The 17748-nt window shown below is 34.4% G+C and overlaps 1 protein-coding gene across 1 annotated transcript; it reads right to left on the bottom strand.

Annotated features, from left to right (window-relative positions):
- Positions 1-245: 245 nt before the first annotated feature.
- Positions 246-10230, bottom strand: LOC110450516. The gene is made up of 8 exons (XM_021498069.1): positions 10206-10230; positions 7937-9770; positions 5644-5770; positions 4880-5006; positions 4362-4486; positions 2464-2546; positions 1876-1988; positions 246-493 (listed from the first exon to the last, which is right to left on the bottom strand). The coding sequence occupies exons 1-8, from the start codon at positions 10228-10230 to the stop codon at positions 246-248; spliced, it is 2682 nt and encodes an 893-aa protein (XP_021353744.1).
- Between the last annotated feature and the right edge of the window lie 7518 nt (positions 10231-17748).

The raw sequence follows: 17748 nt of genomic DNA, 5'->3' as shown, positions 1-17748 counted from the left end.
CTACCAATGACAGAACTCTCTGTATAATTTTACCAATGACAGATATTTCTGTATAATTCTACATGTCTCTTTATGTCCCCATATCATTCTGGTAACTCTTCATCTCTGTCACTTAGGATTTTTTTTGTAATTTGTCCACCATCCTGAAGAGCTTTTTCTTCAATACGTCCTTTTTCCTTTTAAAGATAACGCCTCCATTAGCCTTACTTTTAGCAATGGCATTTTCACACTCCTTAGGCTTTGGTCTAATTTTTTTTTTCAAGTTGTTTTTTAAACAGTTCTTGAATCTCATCCTCCTCTTCTTTAGTCCATTTTCCTTTTCCATTTTCACCACCTCGAACCCTTTTTTTCGTGTGATCAGAATCCTCGAACTGTTCAGAAATACTCAGAACTTCCTCAATCTCCAGATCCTCAGACTCATCATCTTGACTAAACAACTCAGTTGACACTTCATGATCTTCATCAGTGTCTTTGTTTGTTTCCAAAACAATATCTGAAAAGAAAAACCAGAAAATTTCATGTGAACTGGCAAATATCTGTAAAACATAAATGATTAAGTCCTCTGCTCTGTGGAATTTCTTTTAATATTCTAAAAATAAATTATGATGACTTTGATTCTGATGTCCTGAATCTAACATGCAATCAGCCATTACGAAGGTTCAAAGCTTGTTTCCATGGGTGTGTTCAATCTTATAACTGCTGCATGCCAATGATACCAGCTACATGTAAGTAAATCAGCTCCCAGCAGCCATAAGATTAAATGGACCCCTGATCTGATCTGTCCATAATGTTACAGGAAAATTTGTAAAAGAATAAAATTGCTGAGTTAAGTTAAATCAAGTGACCTTGGCCTTGACCATGTAACAATGAAACATAATCTGTGGAAGAAATGAATGAATCATTCTGAAAGGTGGTAAAAACATATTTTTTTTTTAAATTTTCATAACCTCATGCATTTCTTATGGACATTTTTTAATATTCTTTACACTAGTACATTTTTTAAAATTCTAGAATGTTACAAAAAATAACAAAGTCACTGGTAATTAAAATCTTGTGAAAACTGACTAAAAGTTGGAGGTTTGAGGCCACAATACACAATACAACAAAACTTCAGGTACTCTGTAACTTCACATCTAGGTACTGAATATATTTTGGGTCATAAAATTTTGTCTTCACTAAGGGGATAATACGCTTGTTTTTATGAAACTACCTACGATTAGATCATTTATTTTGGTTTTGAAACGATACAAAGTCGATTGTTAAAACAACAAAATTCATGATCTAATCACAAGTAGATTCACAAAGACAAGCGAATTATCCCCATCCTAAAATTATCTGAGGCATAGTGTCACAATAATTGCTGTCTAATTAAAATCAGATCTCTCATTTCACTACATTATGGGAGATCTGACGAAGCTCCGTTGAAGTACGCATTCTGGTGAACTTTTCTTATTAGCATAGGTCATCTGATGTCGTCCAATCATATTGTTTCTCTCTCCGAATTTACTGACCAAAATCCTGGCAGCAGCAATTTGATTGGCTGATGAATAATATGACCTTGGGTCACCAGAACGCGTACTCCAACAGGGCTTCATCAGATCTCCATAGTGTATTGAAATGAGAGATCTGAATTTAATTAGACTGCAATAATCGTGACGTCATAATAGTGCTTATAATATTTCATGATTATACCAGCGATTAGATCATGACAATTATTCAATCAAAACAGACATTACATCACCATCATTTTGGAATATGCCATTATCATATTTATGGATGGCAAGTAGAGGTATATTGCCTTCCCAACTCAAATATATATGTAACATTAGGTTAAAAGTGCAAACAAAATCTCAGTTTAGAGAAAAAAACTCATACCATCGAGTTGGATGTCTTGCAATGATTTGTTTCGAAACTTCCCAAAACTTCCTGTATCTTGCAACAAGAGAATCTTTGCAATTTGTGTTGCTTCTATGACATCACTTGTTGCTCTGCAAGAACAAGAGTTTTCATGCTACATAGAGCTACATATTCAGCAAAACAGAAGACGGTATTATGTAAAAGCTATAAGCTAGATATACCAACTTATAATGACTTTGCTCAGAAGACTGCTTTGAAAAAAGGGGTGTGTGTCTCAAGTTTTAATATACACATAGTCATGTTCTTTTACCAAAAAATATCATAAAATAATAGCAAAATCTTGTGTTAAGTACTGTAATCTTTCAACAACATAAGAAACACTTATAAGATATAATCAACTGAAAAAAAGAAGATTTAAGTATATGAAATATCAGAGACTTGAAAAGTATGTTGGTTATGAACGAATAAATAGTCGGAAAAGTATGCAAAATGATAGTGACAATGTTTCTACTCAATTGCATAGGACAAACACCATTTGAAATGGACTTGAAAAAATAGTGCCATTAGCTTATTGTTACATCTCTTAATGATACAATATTAACATACCTGTAGTGAATTTTATGCACATCTAAAGTGTGTCCCATATGTGAAAGTACCCACTGCATTTCTTGTTCTTTGAGATCAAGTACCTGCAAAACATGGATTAATCGACGATAGATTACATACCTGCTAGCTCATCATATTTCAAATACATATTTTCATAGTATCAGAATACAAGAGGTCCAACGGGCCTGCATTGCTCACCTGGCACTTGCAGGGTAATTGAAATTTTCACAAGAAGACATCCAAAAATTCAAACCAAAATTACCCTGTAACCTTGAACTAGCAGTCATCTTAGATATTGGACGGACCCAAAAAGTGACAACACCTATTTCAGGACCATGTCTGGACCATTTTAGGCAAGTTTCAGTTCAATGTCAACACATTTGTGAGACGATTACATGTATTGTCCAATATCTTGGAAAAACCTATTCATTCTACATTCTTTAAATCATATTTGACATATCGTTTACAGAGTGGTTTTTTTTCAACAATTTTTAAGTAATCCATGCAAAATAACTACTGGTGTACCCCAGCTGGGCTCGATAATTGGGCCTCAGACGTTTTTATTATATGAGAATGATATGCCTCTCCACTCCAGGCATTGTGATTTCTACATGTATGCCGACGATACTACTATGCAGAAAGCTGACAAAAGAACAGAAGTTATAGTCCTGTCTATGCTCTTGATTTTCAGAATGGAAAAAAATGGTGTTTGTTTGAAATGGTTGTTAATACCGATAAGACCAAAGTTATGTTAGTAGGCAGTACACAGAAAAAGCAGAAGGCATCAAATGAATTTAGCATTAAATGTAATGATGGTGACAACCATGCATGCAGAAGTTAAGAAATGTCAGCCATGAAAATTATTAGGAGTGTGTATTGATGACACCTTATCATGGGCCAAACATGTTTTAGATATCATCAAGAAAGTTAATTTCAAATTATATAAGTTATATATAATCAAACATTTTCTACCAGTTTCTTCAAGAATCACTTACATCAACTTCTTCATTTTACCCTACTTGGTTTATTGTTCAAATATACGAAAAGGAGAAAGGTTGCAAAAAAGTTTACTGCATACAATTTTTGAAGTCGATTACTTGGTATTGGGAGATGAACTATTAAACAAACTAAAGTGGCTTCCCTTCACCAAAAGAGTGAGTTATAATGAATGTATATTGATGTTTAAAGTAGTCAACAACCTGTGTCCAAATTACTTGGATGACTGTCGTGTATTTGTATCTAGCGTGCACAACAGAGAAACCAGGGCATCTGCCACTGGCAAATGCATTTTACCAAAACATAAAACTGTAAAATTTCGGGATTCATTCTTGTTTAACGGACCATCACTGTGGAATAGTCTTCCTGACAATGTCAGACAGTGTCAAACCTTAGGCAGTTTTAAATCAGCATGTAAAAATCAATTTTCGAAACAATAGTCTTTGGCATCTCTTGATATCTTCTCTAGCATTTTTTAGTGTGTGCATAACAATTATCAATACAGCAATACATTTTATTTTCTATTAAAATCAGCCAGTGAAGCATAATATATACAATGACAAGTTTTTTTAAAATAACTTTGCATTATGTATTTTTCAAACTTTTATTGAATCATTATTCATCTAGTCAGACTCCTTTTATGACCAGATCTGTCTGTGGTATTTAAGGAGTGTATTAATATATATTTGTTATCTTATGAAATGTAAATATTATAAATTTTATGTCAACCACTTGTTAGAAGAGTCATAATGACGCAAAGTGTTATCGATTTGAAATAAAGTCATGAAATAAAGTCCTTAAATTATTAAATATATGAGAGGACTGAACGGCACATTTGCTGCCTAGGACTCATTTGTGAAAATTATACATTATTCAATATTATGACTTTCTTTTAAAATTACCTGTGTTATTGTTGCCATGTATTTTCTCAAGTTTGTACTGGTTATCCTTTCGGGTGCCTTCAAGTCTGCTGCTTTACAAGCCTTTGAAAGTGCATCATATGCCCTTACAACACCATGACCATCACCTAAAAGAAATAATATGTAAAATCATGTGACTAAGTAAAGACACCTTCAATGGCAAATTTAAGTTTCAACTTATTTATAAAATAAAGTTGCAAGTCAAACAAAAACTAATCCTGGATTTCTCTACACCCTTGGAACATGTCATAGCATGAAAAACGAGGATGACAAAAACTAGACTATCGTCTCAAGCTATCGTCATAAGCAGTAACTTTTTCATTTGGAAAAAATACAATCGCTACTTTTCAACTCCCGTTACAATATCTATGCCTCAGTCTGATTAGCCAATATTATTTGCAAATGATTACCCATATCAAACATTATAATATGTTTTTGATTCATGTGACCTTGAAAGTAATTCAAGGTCATTCTTTTAAACTGACACTCTTAGAAGTTACCTTGTGAAGCAAACACATATGGGTTGTGTATGTCAATCCCTGCCGATTTTCGCACTTCAATACTAGTCAAATATGCCATTGCTGCTTTTGTCTCCCTTGGCAAAATAACTGGTACTCCTCTGCCAGTCTGAAAGGAACAAAAATATCAATGCCAAGATATCAATTTGTCTGAACAAAGACATCAGAGAGTTTTTTAACTGGCAAATTCAACAGATGGACAGGAGGCCTAAAGGGTCGATATCAGTTACCTACATCCCATGTAGTTCAACACACAACTTGAACAAGAACTTCAAATGAACTAAGTTCCTTTAATGGGCATGCACCAGCCCCTCTAGTCAGGACTTGCCTTCAACAGAAAACCGAATCCCCTTCTTCTGAGCATGCTTCACACCAAATATGAATACCACTCTGCTATTCCCTCAGTAGGAGCAATATTCTAAATCATCTACAGTTTTCCCTATTGGCAGGCTTACCCCATGGCCCCCATTTCCCTTTTCCAATGATGCTTCAAATCAAAATTGAGAACGTACCTATGTGATTTTAAGCTTTTACCTTTCATAAAGAGACGCTAATTAATTAGCAAATACTCAAGAAACAGCAATATCAGGCTTAATCTTCATCCATTCCATACACAAAAAAACAAAGGAAGGCGGAACGGTACCAATAAATATAGTCTGCACATTATTTGAGCAATGAACAGGTACATGTATATGGTAACTGGGATGATGTCACGTGAGCATTTATAATAAATGAGCTATTCTTACCTTTCCCCGAACAGTCATAACCTCCTGTGTCTCCAATAACTTTTTCTCAAAATCAGAAAGTTCGCCCATCATATTGCTGCAACTTTCTCCGTCGGTTGCAGTACATCTTCTTTTGTAATCTGTCAGTCTAGATATAAATTAAAGAATTTCTTTTTTATTTAAAAAAATTCAGGTATGCAATTATTCATTCTAGATCTTTGCACAACATTTTCATTTATTCACAAATAAAACTAAAGCTTGTTTGCATTGAATTAAAATACACAACAAATGACAAATAGGACTACAAGAAATCCCAGATGAACCATGGCACCCATAATAAACTGATGAATCTTTACCGTTCTTTCTTTCCTCTTTTTGATCTCAGTAGCTACTAACAACTGGCACATTATGAAACAAGAGGCCCATAGGGCCTGTAGCGCTCACCTGGTTTAAAGATAGCGTAAAGCAAAAAAATAATTCATACATTATAGCATGGATGTTCATGTAAAGCTATTTCATGCCCCTTAGGCCCCTAGGGGTCAGCCCCATCATTGATACAATTTTGAATCCCAACCACCAAGAGATAACAACAAATCAAATACCAATGAAATCCATACCCTAGTTCTGCAAAAGTAGTCATTTATATCAATATAGCCACTTTGGGTAACTGCTGCACCAATTAGGCCCTGAGGGGTCAGCCCCACCATCAGTACAATTTTGAATCTCCACCAACTGGGGATGCTATCTGTCATATATCATTTAAATTCATTGTTTAGTTCTGGAAAATAAGATGTTTCTATGAATACAGCCAAATTGCCCTTTTTGGCCCGCCCCTCAGGCCCCTGGGAAATCAGTCCCACCATCTGTACAGTTGCCATCCATCAAATATAATTGAAACACATTGTTCAGTTTTGGCAAAAAAGATGTTTAAAGCAATATTGCAAAATTGAAACTTTTTGGCCTCATCCCCCCAGCCCCCAGGGGGTCAGCCCTACCATTTGTACAATTTTGAATCCCAACACTTGGGGATGCTTCCAGTCAAATATGGTTGTTATCCCTTTCTTAGTTTCAGAGAAGAAGATGCTTAAAGCAATATGGCAAAATTGACAACTTTTGGCCCTGCCCCTCAGCCCTACCATTTGTACAATTTTGAATCCTCACCACCTGGCGATGCTTCCAATCAAATATAGTTGTTATCCCTTTCTTAGTTTCTGAGAAGAAGATGCTTAAAGCAATATAGCAAAATTGACCCCTTTTGGCCCCACCCCTCGGCCCCCTGGGGGGGTCAGCCCTACCATTTGTACAATTTTGAATCCCTACCATCTAGGAATGCTTCCAGTCAAGTTTTGTTTAATTCTGACAGTGATTAGGAAGAAGAAGTCGTTTATGCAATTGTTGACGGACGCCACGGTATGGCATAAGCTCACCTTGGTCCTTTGGACCAGGTGAGCTAAAAAAGGATCTTTTATTGTCAAAATCTGTCCGAGATGGCTGCCTGTTGAGCCATGTTGTGAATCAGTTTGAAAAAAGTACAATGCTTATGCACAACTACATAATAATGTATGCACCAAGAGGAACCTACATATGTAATTTGAGAAAGACCATTCAGTAGTTGTTGGGAGATAGCAATAACAATCTTTTGATGTCAAAATCAGTGACCTTGACCTTTTACCTCTGAATCTGAAAAGCAATCTAAGGCAAGCACTCTTTGGGAGGTACTTGTGTATGAAGTTTTAGGCTGATCCATCCAAAGTTACTAAAGTTATTGAATGAAAACTTATTTTCTGTTTATAGTTACAGTGACCATGACCTTTGAAGCTGTAAGGCAATCCCAAGCAAGAAATCTTTAAATTAGGTTTGAGGTTGATTGGCCCAAGGAAACTCAAGTTATCACTCTGAAACAAATGGACAGATAGATGGACGAACCAAAATTGATATCGCCCGCTTTGCTGAGAGCGGGGGATAAAAAGGTACTTGACAAAACTAGGCACCAAGAGGAACCTCCATATGAAGAAAGATCAATAATAGAGAAATGAGAAATAGCAATAACAAGCTTGTTTATGGACGACAAACGGATGATGGGTGATTTGAAGAGCCCACCATCTCATGATGGTTTTCTAAAAATGGAGTATATGTACAGTATAATTATGCATTTTCACACACAAATATTTTGACTTTTAGCAGTGTTGGGAATCCATTGAAATTTAAAGCTTGATCATCAGAAAGCATCAAGTAATTAATGACCAACAGATACTTGATTTAAACTACTATAGCTAAGTTATTACAGAGATTCAATTAGGTGGGGGTGGTGTACCTGATTGCCTGTAGTTCCCCAGTTCGTCTACGGTTGTAGACAACAAGTTTTGCTTCAGTAACTTCTGCAGTTTTCCTGAAGATGTCTGGGATACTAGTATTTGACTTCAAATCAAGGTCCTTTAAAGATTCATTCAGGAAAATGTTGAGAGTCTTGATGTCGTTTGGTTCTGGGAGTTTTTTATCCTTTGCATAATGTCTTTGTTCCAGCAGAACCCTTGACATCTTAGTTACGCTTGTCCCCCAATAAACAGACATAGCTTTTAGTAGGTCCTCTGCATCTTGACGTGAAGCTTTGTCTCCAGACTTGATTGCTAAGCCTATTTTGCCATTTAAAAGTCTTTTTATATCATATCCAAGTTTTATGGCGTTGCTCGGTTTCTGAATGTCCTCTTCATTGTCCACACTCTGACTTGCTGTCATAAGTGTTGCCTTGATTATCTCATCTAAGTGGCTTGGTTTTAAGTAGTTCCACATTGTAGGCTCTTCATTTAAAGGTTTGATTTTCCTCAGATGTAGCAGAAGTCTTGCAACCAAACGCATTATTTGCGATGTGTAGGACCCTCTTTTGAGGGTGTTACCTATGTTTTTTTGAATCCACTGGTTTCCCAGTTGAACAATTAATGGATCATTTCTTGCAACTGTTCCTACCTCATCCACTTTCATTGTTTCAAACACTTCTTTTGCCAAGATCTTGCTAGCGACTGTAGAGATTCTATTAGCAATGGTATCTGATCTTGTCTGAATGGCAGCCTTTTTCAGAGTGCAGTCTTCAGTATTTTTTGATAAACACTTCTTTTGATGTTTTTGCAATAATTTTTTAGCTATCCACAGCAAACAACGAGGGCAAGGTCCAAAATCATCATGTTTAAAGTTTATTGTGGGCCGTCTTTCCAACAGTATTTCTCCTTTACCAGCTTTCAGAGTCCTCATGTTGTTTTCATGGTTGAATTTTGCTCGTAACTGCTTCTGCAGCAATTTCCTTTCTTTTTCATCTTTTTCATGAAGGATTTGTTGAATTTCTGGACAGTTCTTGTGTTTATCTTTATGTCTTTCAATATGTTGTGAAAAATTTGAAACTTTTACATTGCACACACCACAAAACTGGTAACTGTTGAATACTCTAGAATTTCTTTTTTTCTTTCCAGTTTTGGTAGTCTCCGACTTAAACACTTTTCTGATGAAAATCTTTGGATTTCCCGAGTCTCGTAATAAATCATCTTCATCCTCACTAGTGCTGTCGTCATCAGAAATTGATTCACTTACTTCAATATCTTGTTCAATATCACTGATGCTATTTGGTTCTTTTTCGTTTAGACCCATCTCCTGATGCATCTTTCTGTTTCTTTGTGAAATTTTGTTTTCGCAAACAGATACCTTTGTATTCAGAATGGGATATTCATCACTACAGTAACCATCACTTTCATCTTGACTATCTTGTATCATGTCAAATTGATCATCATCACTTGAAGGCAAATAATCAGGGTCGGAATAAGCACCTCCAAATTGTGAATCAAATTGCTCCTTGTCCATCTGCAAGCGAACTTGTTCAGTAAGTTCATCACTGACAAGCTGTGTGGTTATCTGCTCAGTAGGTTCATCACTGACAATCTGTGTGATTATCTGTTCAGTAGGTTCATCACTGACAAGCTGTGTGGTTATCTGCTCAGTAGGTTCATCACTGACAAGCTGTGTGGTTATCTGCTCACAAGGTTCATCACTGACAAGCTGTGTGGTTATCTGCTCAGTAGGTTCATCTCTGACAATCTGTCTGTGAACCTGTGCAACGGTTTGAAAGTTGTCCTTCTTTTCTGTCTTGTGCTGCATCATAACATCTGTAAGAAAACACAAAGATTCACTTTGTTTATATACTTATGTTCTCATAAATTCATTGAAGTACTGCTAATGTTTTAATCTGGAAATATCAAAGCAGAGGAAATGGTGCAAGTGTTGTCACTGATCAATTCCGGTTAATGTTCAGTGTAATGGACAATAATTTCAACTCATTTACTAATTATAGACAAGTGGCGAAATAAAGTATCCTCAACAATTCTGAAGTGTGTTTAATTAAAAGGAAATGCGTGATATATTGGCCAACATTTAAGTGGTGTTGTCTACCTTTAATTTTCTAACCAGATCGAACTTTAAATACATATCGATAATACATTAACCCATTAGTGCACACAAAAATATTTGCTAGACTTATTTGTGTATATTTTCATTTTCACCATAATGGAGCATCAATATGATGTGAAATGATCATGTCTTACCTTTTACCCAGTTTATGTCCTCCATCATTATGAACATACTTTTTTTCATCCCTTTCTTCTTCAGCACGTCTACATCAAATCAGAAGGAAAAAAAATACATTTATAACCCGAGTCTTTTTTTCATTCAAAATATCCATTCTAATGTATGGTTGCAGAATTATATCATTAACAAACCAAATTTAGCAGGTTCTTTGGGGCAAAACATTATCAAACATCTTAAATGCCACATTTATTATGTGATCCCCTATGATGAAAAACAAAAGAATCATGGGCTTACCTCATAAATGTGATATCTAGTAGAATCAAATTCAATCACACAGATACATGTATAAAGAGTCTGGATATCACATTATTGAATACTATACATATCAACACCTACTTTTAGTTTAAGATCAGTGTAAATTTAAGGGCAAAATTCCACTATTCTTGTAAGAGGTCCTTTATAAAGTTTCAAACTTACCCAGAGATATTTGAACCAACTCTTCATTATAAGGAATGATTTTATGACGACGAACTTCATATCTGTAAATACCAACCAAATAATTCTATGAAGTATAAACAGTATTTACAGTAACAGATTCCATAAATGGTATCATTAAAATAGGAATCTTAATTAATATCTCATCTATGATATTACATGGCAATTATAAGTTACTTGAACTTAACATTTGGGGTAATAAAAATAAAATATTAAACTATTTTTATATTGCATCCATAAGGCCAACCTAAAAATATTCCTTGTTTGGCATTGACCGACCCACCCTACCAGTATTTGGGTTGGTAGGTAGGAAAATTATTTTATTTTGTTTGGGGAAAAATATAAAACTGATTTTGATTGAATAATATATAAAGAAATTTTATTTCATTAAATGCAATTTCAGTAATGTCAACATAACAATTACTGGTACAAATACAACCATATTAAAATGTATTAATCTTTAATGCACTGTTGCAACTAAAGCGTTTAATGAATATTTTGTTTCCGGAAATAGCGATCGCAGATAAAATGAAACTTATAATTTAGATACAAATAAAAAAAAAAAAGTTCAGCCGGGGGGTGTTTTGGGTTGGTCGGTCAATGCCAAACAAACAATATTTTAATTTACTTTATTTAGGCCTAACATCTAAATAATTTCAGTTTTAAAAAGAGGCCCAATGTCCTCAGCCAATATAGACTAGTGGAGGAAATAAGTGAGCTATTCTACAGAAATGTATTGCTTTCAGTTTTTAAAACCAAAAACAAAATATGAAAATAATTTAATATAGAACATATTTTGGTTTTTATATATTGAACAATGACTATAGATCATTATTCCATGGAAGAACAACTACAAGAATGCTGCATGTGGCTGCCATGGCAACGGTTTCTTACTGAATCATGTCACTCCTGTTACTAAGATGTTAGTTATGTCAAAAAGTTATTTCCTCTTCTCATTACACATTTATTTTGTTTGAAATTAATTCATTTATCATAGTGTACAAAATAATTGTATTGCAAAAACAAATTTCTCTTATGCATTTTTTTTAACAATTCATTTCAAAAGCCTGTTACAGCAATAACAATTCCATTACAGGAGTGACACCCATGTAACAGCAGGGACATTTCTAAAAAATGATGAATATTATCAAATTTAAACACCTAAAAGGTATGGTTTAACTCTATCATACAGTCTTTGAAAGGTTTGATTTCAGGTAATGACCAGATAAAATTTTGCTGCTCATACATGGTCACTATATTTTGGTCAAAGTCACTCCTGTTATCAGTGTAAAAATTATAGAGTGTACATACAGTTGTAGTTTTTTTTTTTTTAATATCAGAGAAAGTATACAGGATAAGGATTATTAGAAACTTTCACACTATATAGATACCCGGCTGTGAGTATAGTTTTATCAACACAGTAAATCATGTTTGTAGACAGTCATAATTCTCTAGTATTATAACTATATTCTGTCACTAACCTGCTACATAGAAATTCTACACTTTCGTTTGTAAGCATCGTCAGAGTTCTGAAAGAAGCCTACATGTGCGATGGGCGCAGCCATTTTGTGAAATGGTCTTGTGTGAAACATTGCTGTAGGCGAGACTAAATGCCGGACCAACCCTGACCTCGCATGAACCAACCAGATCCAGCAAAATTCAAAATCCATGAAAAATAATCCCTACCAAACTGTTTCTCCATAAAAACCACAAAATTTAACCCCAACGAAATTAAAGGCTTTTAGAGTATTACTTCCTAAACATTATTGAATGATTGTATTGTGTTAATAATGGAATTAATCTACACACTGATATTTGTCTTTCCAGTGTCACCGCTGTTACCTCATGTATACATGTCACTCCTTTTATACAGTAGTAAATTCAATATATTAAATGTATGAAATGATTGATTTTGAATAAGCACCCATTGGCTATAGGTATTTCATGGCAGTCCATAACTTTACTGAAGGAAACAACCAGAGGTTGTCAATTTTATGATGCTTTTTGGTGTCTTTTTATCTTGCATTTGGATTTTGATATTTACTTTTTTGTGTAAAAGATAAATATAGGTTCCTAAAATCACATATATACAGGAATCACATGCAGCAGATTTGAAATTATTAACAGGTAAAACTTATTTTCTGATGATCTTAAATCAAAATACAGAATACATCTAGCAAGAATGTTACAAAAACAATAACAGCAGTTAAAACCGATGGCACTTCTGTTACAAATACAACGCAATTTAACCTGCTGTCTATATAAAGTCACATTATTATCAAACAAGAAAAAAAAATTGGTGAAAGAGCTTTAACACCACCGGTAATTCTAATGCAATTGCTACCTTTATACATGCTTAGAATGGTACCGTAAACATAATATTGTACACATGTATTAGTCACTCTAGTTACAACACTTGTCCCTCCTGTTATAACGGGGCTGATATCAGAAGTGACAATTATCATAGTTTTTGAGAAATTAAGGATAGGTAGACATCTTTGATTTTCCAAACCTGTGGTTCTAAATGAACTATATCTAACATAACTGTGTTATGTCCATTGGTTTGGCAGATGCGTCATATGGTGTCATTATGGGGTAAAGAGTTAAATATCAATGTGTAATTAGGGCAATATTCCTTTCTCTTCATATCATCTTCAGGTTTTAGTTGTGATCTTTCAAAATGGTCACATCAATTTTTCATGTACCTTTTTCCTGGTTTTCTCAGTATTGGTTAGACTATATAATCAAATGTTTTGCCTCCATCAGCTTTAAGAATGAGGTAGTTATTTTTGTGGATTATGGAAAATTGGCCGAATAACATTAAGTCTGTTTTAATTGGTACATGAATAATGCATCCTCGATATCCAGGGGCTAAGATCACTTTTGCTCTCTTACAACCCTGGAATATGTCGTAAAACTAAAGGCTCAGTAGGCGTCACCTTGTTGGTGAGACAAGGAGAGAGGTTCAACCCTTTGATGTACATCAAAAGAACCTCGCCGTCATGTAACGGTAAAAAGTGATTGGCTTTAAAGTCCGCTGTCGCTCCTGCGTAATCTTCAAAGAGTGTGAGGTATCAGCCTGATGATTGGTAAGTTTTTTTCACCTGAGAGTGCTTAAAATTTGCTGATATATTTCATGGGTGTAGAGATCGAAGGTGAACGCAACCCCTGGATATTGAGGACGTGAATAAATAATAATGTAGCAATAACAGGAGTGACATTGAAAATTAGGACAAACATTTCAAATTTTCAGAAAAATATTTAATTTGGCATATATTTCTGCATTAGTGGTAATGCACATGTGAATCCCAAATAAGCTAAAATGAAAAAATACAGCATGTTGAAAATTGAAAAATTGACCTGGGACACGTCATTTTTCTAAACCTTTGAAAATACAAAATATTGTAAAATTTGCCAGATAATTAACCACTTTTTTTTGTTTGCATACTGACTTTTAATACTTAAACTTATAATTTAAAAAGGACACACTTTAGGTAGAATATTTACTTATTTAGATACAGTCCCAAGACACAAAGTGATACATTTCTGTAGAATGTCTCATGTACTTGTACAACACCCAGCAAAGGAACTTTTTTTTATTTAGAAAGCTTTTCTTGTTATTTTTTATATGTACATTAGGGGCTTGCATTGTAAGCTCTTTAATTCCATTTACCAGGTAAGCAGTATGGTTTTTTTTCATATTGACTAATGTTTTTTTCTATACTTATTACTTACTCTGCCTCATCAGACTTTATAAATATGGTGATTCCATCATGATCTGTGCATATCACTCTTCCTGGCCACCAAACTTTAGCTGGCATGCCACCTATTTGGACTAAAACACAGGAGCCCTTGAAATATGAAAAAAATATTGCTGTATAGATGTGACTTATTAAAAGTAATTCGATACAAACAAACATAACCATCTTTTTATTCATGACTGGAACAACAAGCAAATTCATGGAATTTCTATCCCCCGCTTTCCCCAAGTCAAAAGAAACTCAAGTTATTTGACAGAAACTTATTTACTATTAATAGTAGCAGTGCCCTTGACCTTTAACCTCTGAAGCTGTAAACAAACCCATGCAAGCACTCTTTAGGAGCAACCTGTGTATGAAGTTTGAGGTTGATAAATTTGTCCACTGAAACTCAATTTATCCCTTGGAAACTAATTTTCTATTTATTGTAAGTCACCTTGACCTTTGACACTGTAAAGCAATCCCAAGAAAGCACATTCAGGAGATGATGTTTCAGGTTATTCTGCCAAAGGAAACTCAAGTTATCACACAGAAATGAAGTGTGACAGACAGACAGCCAGCGGACAAACCTAAATTAGTATCCCCCACTTTGCTGAAAGCGGGGAATGAAAGCTATAAAATATTACCGTTATTTTCCAATACTTTTGACTGTTTCCTGCTTAGTTAGTTTCTCGGGGCAAAAAAAGGATGAGTGCAAATCACCCACTCAAATTGAGCATTCCTACACAGACTATTCTACTTACTTTCTCAAATTGCTCTTGATTCCACTTTTTTTGCTTGTGATGATGATCATCATCTGTAAAGTAAAATAAAAAAAAGATTCTTTGTACCCCAAGTACTTTGCAATGTTTTCCACTTCATGTCATTTTGTAATAAAGATTAATGGTAATGAAATCCCAACCCAACAAAACAAACATTTTATAAAGAACACTTGACCCAATGTTATATACAAAGATTTTACCATTTTGTGTACTTTTCGACCAAAGCACATTGTGCCGATTCTGCCTACTGTGACGTATCCTATTTTACCATTTCGCCACACTATTTTCTACCGTATACAGTGTTTAAATAGGATTAGAATGCAGCCTGAGGAAAGTGGTCGAGTTGTTGCCATTTCGCACACCACATACGCTAGTGGTACTACCCTTCACACTGGTCATTTGTCTGATGAAGGTGACAGAGTTGTCATCAAAATGTCACACTTTTAATCTCCTATTGGTTGTGTTTTAAAGAACTTGTATTCTAGTTATATGCAAAGATCTTCCTATTTTTGTGCGACATGTCACATTCTAACTGTGCAATGAAACATTTCACACCTGGGTCATAATAGGTTTACCTCTGCTCAAACTGAAACTTTCAGAAAGTATATGTATTGTAACTTTATTACACACTTGGCTAACACTATAATTACTTATTTTAAACATTAGCTTAAATTTAGCAGTTTTTCGCTGATAATATATTCGCAAATTTATTTTCAATTCAATGTAGCGGCTAACTCGAGATCTGTCAATATTATGATCAATGCTACAAAATTAAGCAAAAAGATGAAATTCATACTTAGTTTAGTAACTTAGTTTAGGGGTCCAGAAAAGCACTTATCCAATCGTACTGCATGAGTGAAAATTGTCTTAGATAACCAGATTTATCTGTGTCAGTTGCCAGTGGGACAAGTACATTTTTTTCCAAAGATATTAAATGTACAGTAATGTTACAACTTCAATTTACAAAAAGCAGATTTCAATAAAAATGCAAAGAAACAATCAAAAGATGCACACTTGCTCATCCTCAGGCTAACTTTTTACCTTGCCAGTAAAACTGCTAAGTTGCCATTTCAAAGCTGAATTCAATTTGGACGAGAAAATTAGCTATACGGATGAGTAATTGTTTTAGCCCACTAATTTAACTTAATTAGGTTCTTAATGGCCTGTCAACACAAAAAAGGTCATTAGGGCCATCATACCGTGGTTACAATGAGATTCAAAATGAAATAACATCAAAACAACTCAGTAAAAAGGTAAATGTTTTTTTTTTTTTAAACCAGATGCACAGTTTAATAAGTTAAACAAGTTAAATAGATTCCATCATATTTTATTATAGAGATTAATGTTTCTCAAGTAGTCCAAAGTTTTGTGAACATTTACAGTTTCAAAACGAGCTTTTAGATCTGTAATATTGTGATAAAAATTCTCTCAAACAGGCAAGCGGTCAATACAGTCCAATAAAACATGTTTCACAGTGAATGATTCATCACATGGCATGCACCACAAGTCCTGTGCCTAGTGTTTAAAATTAGTTTTTCATGATCACTGTTAGGGGATGAACCTGATGAAACTCTGTGCTAATGTATCTCATAACTTACATTCAAACCTTAATGTTTACCATGGTTAATTACTGCCTAGTCCATGATAAAAACAATCTATTCCAATGTCTGAACACCAGTGCAGTATTAATAAATATTGCTAATGTCACTATAACCAAAAGGAAAAGCATAAAAGCACTAATGCACTCCAACACTATTTCAGTATCAGCCATTTTGGAACATTATGAGTCACATGACTATTCATTCTGTCCAAACTTGAGAGCTGCGACTAGACACATGGCCAAAATTGTCCAAACTTGAGAGTTGTGTTTACTGATATACTACTAAATCAACATGTGTACACTGCACAGTGATCATAAAATAGTGAGATTTACAATATATTGATTATGAACAACAACAGATTATTTGCATACTTTTACAGTATGAGCATGTCTGACAAATGCCTAATTGTGGGATATCTTGGGTTGTCACCAGACTATTATAAGTGAGACATTGTGAGTTGCAATGTATGAGTAATGATATATGAAAAGGTTTCCATACAATCTTCCCATCAGGAGTACCAGGTTTTAAAAAATATATATACATAAAAGCAGGGAAGAAGACAGATATCTTTATAGAAAGGTATAGTAATTAAACTTCAGATATAATGGACAGAGAAAAAATACTGATATGGTAAGTGGCAAAACTTCTTAATACTACTAGAGCTGATCTGCTTTTAATATCTATTGCTGTTAGGAACTGTTTTTAACAGAAAAAAAACCCAGATGTGCTGCTGAGAAAAGAGTAATATGGCCAGCAAATCATCAGTTTCCAATATACTTGCTGGAACTATTAACATAGCCATCTCAACAGAACTGTTGTCTTATATGTTAAATCACAAAAAATTCAATATCTTAACACATCTAACAATGATTTTTAAACATTTTAAAGCCAATTCCCATTTTGAGGCCCAGCATGTTGGCAAAGTCTATATGGTGTGGGTCTGGT

The sequence above is a fragment of the Mizuhopecten yessoensis genome, unplaced genomic scaffold, assembly GCF_002113885.1.
Source record: "Mizuhopecten yessoensis strain PY_sf001 unplaced genomic scaffold, ASM211388v2 scaffold5255, whole genome shotgun sequence".
Classification (NCBI taxonomy): Eukaryota; Metazoa; Mollusca; class Bivalvia; order Pectinida; family Pectinidae; genus Mizuhopecten; species Mizuhopecten yessoensis.
Note: the sequence above shows the minus strand (reverse complement) of the source record. Positions and strands in the feature narration are given on the sequence as shown.

Coding starts and splice junctions, on each gene's coding strand:
- LOC110450516 (XM_021498069.1), bottom strand. CDS start 10,230: ATGGAGGACATAAACTGGGTAAAAG. Junction 2,547..4,361: donor ACATGGCAACAATAACACAG/GTAATTTTAAAA, acceptor CATGTTTTGCAG/GTACTTGATCTCAAAGAACA. Junction 494..1,875: donor GCAAGACATCCAACTCGATG/GTATGAGTTTTT, acceptor TTTTCTTTTCAG/ATATTGTTTTGGAAACAAAC.